Source organism: Engystomops pustulosus, chromosome 9, assembly GCF_040894005.1.
Source record: "Engystomops pustulosus chromosome 9, aEngPut4.maternal, whole genome shotgun sequence".
NCBI lineage: Eukaryota > Metazoa > Chordata > Amphibia > Anura > Leptodactylidae > Engystomops > Engystomops pustulosus.
In genome coordinates, this window is record NC_092419.1 from 34,816,890 (window position 1) to 34,829,609 (window position 12,720).

The window sequence follows — 12,720 nt, forward strand, 5'->3', positions numbered from 1 at the left end:
CAAATGCAGTGAAATTGGTGAAAACAAGCATTTGTGCCGTTTTCTTGTGGGATTGACTTACAGCTTTAATTGTGAGCCATAAATGACACATCTGCTTTATTCTTTGGGTCGGTACGATCAAGATGATACCAAATTTATATAGGTTTTAATACATTTTAAAAAATTAAACAAAATTCTTAATTTTGCCGTCAACTGGCGCTAATAACTATTCCATACTCTGGTGTGAGATGGGCTGACATTTTCTATGCTACCATTTTGAGGACTGTATGACCTTCTGATCCCCTTTTTTTAATGTTGCAAAATGGCAAAAAAGTGGAGTTTTCGGACATTTAGGCACTATTTTCCGTTATGGGGTTTAATGTCTGGAATAACTTATTTTGATAGACTAGATCTTTTAAAAAATGCAGGTATACCTGATAAGTTTATGATTTTACTTGTTTATTTCTATATGAGTTCTAGAGAAAGGGGATGGTTGATTTGCACTTTTAGGTTTTATTAATTTGTATTTCTCCCTTCTTTAAATCTTCGACCCCCTAGGGTACTTTAACCCTAGGTTGTCTAAGTGGTCCAACCATATACTGCCATACTACAATATGGGTGCTAACATATGGGTGCTAGAAACCGATTGCGGGTGTTAGCTGCAATATGCAGAAAACCCCATGTTTTTATGAAGATGCTTCAGATCGTCAGCCCTTTTCATAACTATCTGTGGCATCTATATACGTCATGCCTGGGTTTAATTCTCACCCAGGTCAGCATCTGCAAAGAGTTTGTATGTTCTTTCCGTGTTTGTGTGGGTTTCCTCTGGGTCCTCCGGTTTCCTCCCACACCAAAACATACTGTTAAGTTGTTTAGATTGGTCCCTGTCCCCATCGCGCTCACAATTTGGCATGCTTTGTGCAGCGCTGCGTAATCTGTAGGCGCTATATAAGAATTATTATTATGGCGCGTTAAAAGGTTAAAGGGGGCTTTCCTGAGGTTGAGAAACATGGTTGCTTTCTTCCATAAACCGCACCACACCCGTCTATGGTCTGTGCCTGCATTGCAGCCAGGCTGTATAGACACGATTACAGCATGTTTTTGGAAGAACAGAGCCATGTTTTTCATCCTCTGGACAACCCCTTGAACTATAACTTGCAGGCTCCTGTTGAAGGCATCAGGGAGTGGCTGCTGCCCAGCAGTTAATGATTACATGGGGGTGAATGAGATTAACACAAGGCAGCAGTAAGTCATGAGGCCTTTACCAGCTGGAGGGGGGACATTTGGACTACAGTTATGTAGTAAACAAATCCTGAACAGAACTAACAGGTTCTCTTATTCAAGCCAATTTATTCGAGCTGCAGCATTAGGTAATATTTCCAAGATAAAAGACAACTTTTACAGCATAATCGTAGCAATAAGTTACAGTGCATTGCTCGTCCATCACACAGTCCTCCAAAGAAGTGTACAAAGTAAGTCCTCATTCCCACCTTATAGAATGTTCTGGAAGATCAATATAAATATTGCTCCAGAAAAAAAAAAAAAATCCACCCCCTGATGTTACCACAATGTTCTGTTCTATAATCTTTTATAAAAATCTGTTTCGTTTTCAGCGTTGCATTGCTTCTAGTTTTCGTAACTTCAGAGATGCATTGGATATGAGGCCGGGCCGATTTGGTTGAGGTTCTTCTGTTTCTGGGGGTTGGAACATTACTCGTCCCCGGTGATTAAAAATATAGAATGACGGATGGTTCCTTAAAGTGTCAAATGTCCTTCAGAGGAAGAAAAAAAAATTTACTGTTTAGACAGAACTATGAAGAAACATAATTTAACAGGGTTCTGTAACAAGGACAACAAATGGCCTATACCTAGAATAGGTTTTCATTAGAAATTGGTGGGGGCAGCGTTGGGAACGGATATTGACCAGCCAATTAGAGCAAAGTGTGGTGGAGCTGGAAGGTGACGGGTCCTTGGACAGTGTAGCGGCTCAACTTCACTACTGCAACTTGGCTCCCACTAAAACCTGATGTAGCTCAATCACAATAGCGCATCATAGCCAGAGCACCACATATAGAGCAGCACTGTACCCCCACCAAATTCAGTTTAAAAGGAGTAGAGAATTGTAAATGACTTTTTGCTAACGATAGTAGTGCTAGTGATGGGGAAAGTGGATTTAATATAGAGAGCACAAAGACTTACATATGCACACTAGTCCAACATTGCTTAGGCTGCCCATACAGCTTGTTCAGGTTATCGCTATTCCTACTGACTCCTAGCCCAAAATTATTGCTTGCCAAGTACAGGCGCGCCCCTACTTAAGGACACCCAACTTACAGACTATCCCTAGTTAAAGGGACCTTCGGTGAAGCTCTCTGAAAGCTTTACTATAGTCCCAGGCTGCAATGATCAGCTGTAATGTGTCTGTAATGAAGCTTTATTGATAATCCTTGGTCCAATTACAGCAAAAAATTTTGAAACTCCAATTATCACTGGGGCAAAAAAAAAAAAAGGTCTGGATCTACAATTATAAAATATACAGTTCCGACTTACATACAAATTCAACTTAAGAACAAACCTATGGACCCTATCTGGTATGTAACCCGGGGACTGCCTGTAGTGTCCTTTTCCAAACTAGATACTGTCATTAATCCTATATGTATAGTCAGCTATATACTGTCCCAAACTAATAGAAGAGTGCATACTTATTCCTCAGTTCTGAAGTGGCATCCATATCTTTAAACTCTCCAGCAATGTGTACTATGCCATAGCACGCCACTACAAACGCCAGTAAGGTCTGTAGTACTATCTGAAAATAATAATAAAAACCATAAAATTGTTAGGACAAGCACAAACTGTATTTATAGACGTCATGCAAAAGTGCTGCTTGTATCTAATACCTGCAAAATTTGTATAAAATTAGATATAATACAACATCTTCTTACATACATTTGTATACAATGGTGGCTCGGAGCTTCTCCAGGTTATCCTGGGCATACCCCATGTATGAGAGCGACAATGTTCCCAACCTTTCATTATTCCATTATTGCTTTTCTTTAATACTTGACATATGACCTTCTCTACAACTAATGGCCTGAAACTGTACGGAATAAACTTACATCTATTGGTAACGTTTCGTCTTCTTTTTCAGTTAATCTCATGTATGAACGATCTGCAAGTAAAACAGAATGGAAAATTGAGTCTCAAATTTGTACATTTTGTTATTATCAAAATGCACCTTTATGACATTTGCTTGTCCATCACTTGCTTGGACCATAAACCTATGCTACCGAGGACATCCACGTCCTATAAATCAATTCCTGGACGACTCAAAGAAAGCAACAGAGAATTTATGGGACTTCCAGGACAGGCTTAGGGACCATGTCCTAAGCCAGTGATGGCAAACCTTTTAGACACTGAGTGCCCAAACCACAACCAAAAGCTATGTATTTTTCGCAAAGTGCCGATGCGACAATTTAAGCAGTAACTTATTACTCCCTGCTCTGTCACAGGTTTAAATTTTATAGGCACCTGAGGACACCAATACAGTAGAAAGAAGGAGAAGAAGTTTGGATTATCATTGTAGCTTCCTTCTAGGGTCCTGCCTAGGACTTCAAGAGGCCTTGAGTCCTGTTTGGCAAAACCTGCCCTGGAGTGATGGCACGGGTGCCCATATAGAGGGCTCTGAGTGCCACCTCTGGCACCCGTGCCATAGGTTCGCCACCACTGTCCTAAGCCATACTGTATAGGTAGATGAAGGGGGCTTGTGTGTGCAGTTTGTGTGGGGTCCCAGACATTTATCCTCCATCATGTGATTAAGAAATAAGTGCCATATATGCAATTATATGTAACCCCTATAATTGGTATATACCGTTAATCGTGCCACATTAAAATGGGAAGAGATTCACTGTACCTTGCGACAGTCTATGGCTGCCACAGATTACAGTTCTGGCTTAAGGGACCAAGATGCACAAGGAGAGGTCAGAGCCTTTTAATGAATTCTCACATATATCACGCTAACAGCAAGAGCTACATAATGCATTTGGCACAACCTTATGAAGGCTCTATGTGTATACTGGCATTCCTACCAAAAACCGTAAAACCGGTTTAAAAAGCGAGTCTAGACAATGGACTCATACCTGGCGTGTGCCAGCTTCCTGAAGCGCAGTAAAGGTCTAAACATATGCCAACATAGACTTGGCTTAAAGGGAACCTATCACCATGAATGTGATGTTTAGCTGGCGATAGGTTTAAATGGCCTATGTTGTGCCGATTGTAAAAATGCCTTTCTCAGCATTCTGAATGATTGCAGTAGTTTAGTGAGGAGTCCCGGGGAAGGGGTCCCTGTGGGGAGCAGCCTGTGTCACCTCTCCTCCTCACTCATCCAGCTCCCTCCCCACTTTCTGTCATGTTCACTGAGCAATCTGGGGAGGGAGGTGGGGTGGTGTGAAGTAAAAGACGAATGCATGAGGAGACACTTGGTGTGTGTTTTTATGTTACTATGCAATTTCCAGCTTTGAAAGTGTTTTTCTTCATTTCTGGATGTGTAATCAGTTATCATCGGCACACAGCTGCTAACACTTCAGCAATAAAAAACGCTTTTGGAGCTGGAAAACACATAGCAACTTAAAGACGCATCCGTCAGAACGCAACGTGTGAATGCACACACAGGCGGAAGCAGCCCCTCCCCCTGGACTCACCACGTGCTGCTGGCAGGGAGCAACTAAAGTGAAATAAACTATTATGATTCAGAATGCAGATGAAGGCATTTTTAAAATCAGCATTTCATAGGATATTGGAACCTGTCACCAGCTAAAACTGACATCCCTGGTGACAGGTTCGCTACAAAGGTTGTAAGAGTATTATAAATCTATCACACAGTGCGAGCCATTGAAGAATATTCCCACTCTCCAGTTATTGTGAGACGATGTGAGCCACAGTTCTAATATGATACCAGGGCTGCACTACACCAGATGTGAATGGAGTGAAAGGACTTTTCCAGTTCTTTAAAAATAGAAAAAAGTTCTGAAATGGAAAAGCTACATAACGCATCCCACACATCTGTCTGATATATCATCACATTCCAGTCATATGTAAGATTGCAGATTGTTCAATGGCAAGCACATGGATAAAAGTTTATTTATGGACTCGCAGACAGCTGTGGCTTCCAATAGCCGATTGTCCGTACCACAAAACTGAATGCATGTTTCATTGCTGCCTTTGTTTGCGGCTTGAGGGGTCCTAGAGACAAGTGGACCTGAACTTTGGGTACAAAGCCTTCCGTATGGCAGCACCTCCTAACCCGGACACGTTGCCTGATGGGAAGTGGAACAGCCAGTCAGGAAGCTTTACATCCCTAGCAACTAGTCATGCCTGTAATTGGCCGGGAGTGTCCAATTACAGCCATGCCTAGTTGCTAGGGGCGTCATCAGCAATTGACCTAATAAACCGCTACCAGTATAAGGTCAAACAACTGAACACCTTCTAGTTTTTGTCTCTTTCATCATCTAGAAAATTAACTTTGAAGTGAGAAGTAAATTGGTTGTATAAAGTCATGGAGGCGGAGAGTTTAACACTGAAATCAATGTGGGGAGCTCTAAATGCATCAGATTTCAGGAGATCTGGTTAGTGATGTCTCTGGATGCAGAACCATCAGGGAGCTTTCTGAGGAAGAGAGAGCTTGACTTTAGTACTAAATTCTCCGCCTCCTTGACTGTATACAACCAGTTTACATCTATCTTCAAAGTTTCTTTTCTGGATGATGCCACCACACTGGGTCTTAAAAAAAAAAAAAAAAAAAACATGATCTGGAAGGTGTTCACCTGTTTGGCAACATACTGGTAGTGGTTTATGAGGTCAATTTCTTCTGACAAGAAAGGGTTCACTGCTCTGCAGCCCATCAAGCAAAATGTCTGGGTTAGGTTCAAACCTGCATTAAAAATTCCCCAAAAATTGCATGGAAAAGCGATACCTGCCTAAACTGAACATAATGAATAACAATAAATTTACACGGATGTCAACAGGATTTGTAACTGGTAAGTTAAACCTCCGTTCTTTCCTCTTTTCTTTAAGGGCAGTAAAGAATGGAGGGAGAAATGGTAGTGCGACCTTGGCCTCAGAAGGGGGAGCTGCCAAACCTATAGTTGAGGTCCTCTCATCTCTAGTCATGGGTGCAAGAGCAGATGCCACACACAGATGACACATAGCTGTGATGGCACCAGTACATGTGCTGGTAGGGTAAATCCAACCAGCAGTTTATCTTATAGCTCCTGGGCTCCTATTGAAAACTATTGGGACCCTCGCCCCTAACTCATGCACACATAATATACAAAGTTTCCCATGTGGCAAAGGCGGCCACCAGGACCCAAGTGTGAGGACCACCACTACACCTCTCATAGCTCAGCCCTTAGAGGACAGTTTACACTCCCGCCAGAACTTAGCGGAGTTCACACCTACAGATAATAAGATAGGGGATCAGTGTGTGATCAATGGGGGTCCTACCGCTGTTATCCCCGGATTCCAATGCACAACATCCTATAAGGTAAGAGCCTCTTATTTCCATAATTTATTCCATAAATTAAATAATGATACTATCTTCTAATATATTGTTTCCATTCAGAATCACCACTGATCATAGTGAATGAAATTCTGTGTACATGCAACCAGAATCTCATATACAGACAGTTTGGAGTCTGCACAGTATATACTATTACAGATTGTCCCCGAGTAAATGGTGCAGTGACTGCCTATGCTCCATACAATCACTATTATGGGTATTCCGAGAGTAGACAAAGATTTAGGGCAAGGGTCTGTGCACCCAGGGGGGGCTGTTCTTGACAGAGGTCAGATTAGTGACTTATGGCCCATCCTATAGAAATCTATGCTGAGGACATGATCAAGACTATTCTTAAGCATCTGAATGCAAATAACAAGGGGTTCCATTCACTGACAGCTAGCAAAGGTCTTGAAAATGACAATGAAGAGTGTGAAAGTATCAGGGGGCGGCCATGACTTTCCATAAGAGCTGCTATAATGTGGCAGCCTATGAGTGTGGCCTCACTATGTGCTCCAGAGCGGCCCTTCCTCCATCGTACAACAACCTCCAGTGCTCACAGCTTCTCCCCCCTCCCCCCACGGCCTCCAAGGCCTGACCCTCCGCAGCCGCTCAGTATGATCGCCCATCCGGTGACAACCCTTGCTCCCCGGGCACGACACTTACGCTGAGCCGCTGAAAAAGCCGCATGTGCCAGTGCGAAGAGCCCAACCCCGACCAGCCCTTTCCAGATTGAAGACGCCATGTTCCCGGAGCGCCTTCACTTCCAGATACTACAGCAAATAGCCGGCGGTCGCTGTCAGTGACGTCACACAGCTGAGACGGCGTCCTGGTCACGGCTAACGTTGCGCCTGCCAACCATCTGCGCGCGCAGTGAGGGGCGGCGCCATGTTGTGGCTGGCACGTGCTGACTACTTGAGGACAATAACATTTGCTGACACGATTCATGTTCATTCATTTCATTCCTTGCTGAAGAAATAGTCTGTTTGGAGTGGTCCAGTCTTGCTTCCCATCAATCCTGGCATTGGGTGCTGACGAAGCTTAAGAACTGTGCGCAATTACCAAAGGCCACCATCCTAATTCACCTTTTCAGGCCACGTTCACACGATGCGTTACTTTACGTTTTTTTGCTACGTTGTCGATGCATTCCACAGGCTTGAATCCTGATCACATGCTGAGGTTACATTGCTTTTTAGCAATGTAACCTTAGCATGTAATCAAGCCTGAAGCCTTGAAGCATCAAAAACGCAGCAAAAACGTGATGCAACGCTTCGTGTAAACGCAGCCTCATCCTTGGCCTTTTGCATGTATGAGTTTGCGTTTCTTTTCCTCCCAAATGCCAAATTTCCTTTTACAGAGCCATATGAGGACTTGTTTTTTTCACCTGAGGGTGAAGACACACATGGCGTTTTTGGGCCGTTTTTACTAAGTGCGTTTTCAGATCGTTAAAAACGCATGCGTTAAAAAACGCATCCGTTTTTTAAAAACGCATGCGTTTTTCCGAAATTGCGCAATGAAAAACGGACAAAAACGCATGCGTTTTTAACGATCTGAAAACGCACTTAGTAAAAACCTAAGGGTGAAGACACACATGGCGTTTTTGGGGCGTTTTTACTAAGCGCGTTTTCAGATCGTTAAAAACATTCCCAGTACATCTAAGGGTGAAGACACACATGGCGTTTTTGGGCCGTTTTTACTAAGTGCGTTTTCAGATAGTTAAAAACGCATGCTTTTTTGTCCGTTTTTCCGAAATTGCGCAATGAAATTGCGCAATGAAAAACGAACAAAAACCCCACCATGCTGTTTGTATTTATAGCCTGTCAGAACATTGGTGTGGTGTCTGGGTGATGGACCTCCACTGATCACATCCTGAGGATGTCATCAATATGAAACATGTATAAGCTTCCCAGACAACCCCATTAAAGTGGTCATACACATTATATAGTTGTGTAACTGCTCATTCAGCCAACAGTTATTCCTCCAGTCTTCCTCCATACACATGCACACTAAGTATTATCCCTGTACTGTGACATCACTGTGTGTATTATCCTTGTACTGTGACATCACTGTGTGTATTATCCCTGTACTGTGACATCACTGTGTGTATTATTCCTGTACTGTGACATCACTGTGTGTATTATCCCTGTACTGTGGCATCACTGTGTGTATTATCCCTGTACTGTGACATCACTGTGTGTATTATCCTTGTACTGTGACATCACTGTGTGTATCCCTGTACTGTGACATCACTGTGTGTATCCCTGTACTGTGACATCACTGTGTGCATTATCTTTGCACGGTGACACCACTGTGTGTATTATCCCTGTTCTGTGACATTACTGTGTATATTATCCCTGTACTGTGACATCACTGTGTGTATTATCCCTGTGCTGTGACATCACTGTCTGTATTATCCCTGTACTGTGACATTACTGTGTATATTATCCCTGTACTGTGACATCACTGTGTCTATTATCCCTGTGCTGTGACATCACTGCGTGTATTATCCCTGTACTGTGACATCACTGTGTATATTATTCCTGTTCTGCGATATATATGTGTGTATTATCTCTTTACTGTGACATCACTTTGTGAATTATCTCTATACTAAGTGTATTATATTTAAATATCACTGCATGTATTATCCCTATACTGTGACATCACTGTGTGTATTATCCTTGTACTGCAACATCACTGTGTGTATTATCTCTGTACTGTGACATCACTGTGTGTATTATCTCTGTACTGTGGCATCACTGTGTGTATTATCCATGTACTGTGACATCACTGTGTGTATTATTCCTGTACTGTGACATCACTGTGTGTATTATCCCTGTACTGTGACATCACTGTGTGTATTATCCTTGTACTGTGACATCACTGTGTGTATTATCTCTGTACTGTGACATCACTGTGTGTATTATCCATGTACTGTGACATCACTGTGTGTATTATTCCAGTACTGTGGCATCACTGTGTGTATTATCCCTGTACTGTGACATCACTGTGTGGATTACCCCTGTACCGTGACATCACTGTGTGTATTATTCCTGTACAGTGACATCACTGTGTGTACTATCTCTGTACTGTGACATCACTGTGTGTATTACTCCTGTACTGTGACATCACTGTGTATTATCCCTGTACTGTGACATCACTGTGTGTATTATTCCTGTACAGTGACATCACTGTGTGTACTATCTCTGTACTGTGACACCACTGTGTGTATTACTCCTGTACTGTGGCATCACTGTGTATTATCCCTGTACTGTGACATCACTGTGTGTATTATCCCTGTACTGTGACATCACTGTGTGTATTATTCCTGTACTGTGACATCACTGTGTGTATTATCCCTGTACTGTGGCATCACTGTGTGTATTATCCCTGTACTGTGACATCACTGTGTGTATTATTCCTGTACTGTGACATCACTGTGTGTATTACTCCTGTACTGTGACATCACTGTGTATTATCCCTGTACTGTGACATCACTGTGTGTATTATCCCTGTACTGTGACATCACTGTGTGTATTATCTCTGTGCTGTGACATCACTGTGTGTATTATCTCTGTACTGTGGCATCACTGTGTGTATTATCCCTGTACTGTGACATCACTGTGTGTATTATTCCTGTACTGTGACATCACTGTGTGTATTATCCCTGTACTGTGACATCAATGTGTGTATTATCCTTGTACTGTGACATCACTGTGTGTATTATCTCTGTACTGTGACATCACTGTGTGTATTATCCCTGTACTGTGACATCACTGTGTATATTATTCCTGTTCTGCGATATATATGTGTGTATTATCTCTTTACTGTGACATCACTTTGTGAATTATCTCTATACTAAGTGTATTATATTTAAATATCACTGCATGTATTATCCCTATACTGTGACATCACTGTGTGTATTATCACTGTACTGTGACATCACTGTGATTTATCCCTGTACTGTGACATCACTGTGTGTATTATCCCTGTACTGTGACATCACTGTGTGTATTATCCTTGTACTGCGACATCACTGTAGGTATTATCTCTGTACTGTGACATCACTGTGTGTATTATCTCTGTACTGTGGCATCACTGTGTGTATTATCCCTGTACTGTGACATCACTGTGTGGATTACCCCTGTACCGTGACATCACTGTGTGAATTATTCCTGTACAGTGACATCACTGTGTGTACTATCTCTGTACTGTGACATCACTGTGTGTATTACTCCTGTACTGTGACATCACTGTGTATTATCCCTGTACTGTGACATCACTGTGTGTATTACTCCTGTACTGTGACATCACTGTGTATTATCCCTGTACTGTGACATCACTGTGTGTATTACTCCTGTACTGTGACATCACTGTGTATTATCCCTGTACTGTGACATCACTGTGTGTATTACTCCTGTACTGTGACATCACTGTGTATTATCCCTGTACTGTGACATAGCTCTTTGTGTTATCTCTGTGCTGTGACATCTCTGTGTGTATTTTCCCTATACTGTGATATCACTGTGTGTATTATCCCTGTACTATGACATCACTGTGTGTATTATCCCTGTACTGTGACATTACTGTGTGTATTATCCCTGTGCTGTGACATCACTGTGTGTATTATCTCTGTACTGTGACATCACTGTGTGTATTATCCCTGTACTATGACATCACTGTGTGTATTATCCCTGTACTGTGACATTACTGTGTGTATTATCCCTGTGCTGTGACATCACTGTGTGTATTATCCCTGTACTGTGACATCACTGTGTGTACTATCTCTGTACTGTGACATCACTGTGTGTATTACTCCTGTACTGTGACATCACTGTGTGTATTATCTCTGTACTGTGACATCACTGTGTGTATTATCCCTGTACTATGACATCACTGTGTGTATTATCCCTGTACTGTGACATTACTGTGTGTATTATCCCTGTGCTGTGACATCACTGTGTGTATTATCCCTGTGCTGTGACATCACTGTGTGTATTATCCCTGTACTGTGACATCACTGTGTGTACTATCTCTGTACTGTGACATCACTGTGTGTATTACTCCTGTACTGTGACATCACTGTGTGTATTATCTCTGTACTGTGACATCACTGTGTGTATTATCCCTGTACTATGACATCACTGTGTGTATTATCCCTGTACTGTGACATTACTGTGTGTATTATCCCTGTGCTGTGACATCACTGTGTGTATTATCCCTGTACTGTGACATCACTGTGTGTACTATCTCTGTACTGTGACATCACTGTGTGTATTACTCCTGTACTGTGACATCACTGTGTATTATCCCTGTACTGTGACATCACTGTGTGTATTACTCCTGTACTGTGACATCACTGTGTGTATTATCTCTGTACTGTGACATCACTGTGTGTATTATCCCTGTACTATGACATCACTGTGTGTATTATCCCTGTACTGTGACATTACTGTGTGTATTATCCCTGTGCTGTGACATCACTGTGTGTATTATCCCTGTACTGTGACATCACTGTGTGTATTATCCCTGTACTGTGACATCACTGTGTGTATTACTCCTGTACTGTGACATCACTGTGTATTATCCCTGTACTGTGACATAGCTCTTTGTGTTATCTCTGTGCTGTGACATCTCTGTGTGTATTTTCCCTATACTGTGATATCACTGTGTGTATTATCCCTGTACTATGACATCACTGTGTGTATTATCCCTGTACTGTGACATTACTGTGTGTATTATCCCTGTGCTGTGACATCACTGTGTGTATTATCTCTGTACTGTGACATCACTGTGTGTATTATCCCTGTACTATGACATCACTGTGTGTATTATCCCTGTACTGTGACATTACTGTGTGTATTATCCCTGTGCTGTGACATCACTGTGTGTATTATCCCTGTACTGTGACATTACTGTGTGTATTATCCCTGTGCTGTGACATCACTGTGTGTATTATCTCTGTACTGTGACATCACTGTGTGTATTATCCCTGTACTATGACATCACTGTGTGTATTATCCCTGTACTGTGACATCGCTGTGTGTATTATCCCTGTTCTGCGATATATATGTGTGTATTATTTCTTTACTGTGACATCACTTTGTGAATTATTATCTTTACTGTGTGTATTATCCCTGTGCTTTGACATCTAGTGTGTATTACCGCTGTACTGTGTTATCTCTGCGTATATA

General features: G+C 42.0%; 1 protein-coding gene across 1 annotated transcript; it reads right to left on the reverse strand.

Moving 5' to 3' along the window:
- Positions 1-1,309: 1,309 nt before the first annotated feature.
- On the reverse strand, positions 1,310-7,371 carry MMGT1 (membrane magnesium transporter 1). The gene is made up of 4 exons (XM_072123887.1): positions 7,196-7,371; positions 3,096-3,148; positions 2,682-2,785; positions 1,310-1,751 (listed from the first exon to the last, which is right to left on the reverse strand). Exons 1-4 carry the CDS (start codon positions 7,272-7,274, stop codon positions 1,589-1,591), a joined length of 399 nt encoding a protein of 132 aa, XP_071979988.1. The 5' UTR covers positions 7,275-7,371; the 3' UTR covers positions 1,310-1,588.
- Between the last annotated feature and the right edge of the window lie 5,349 nt (positions 7,372-12,720).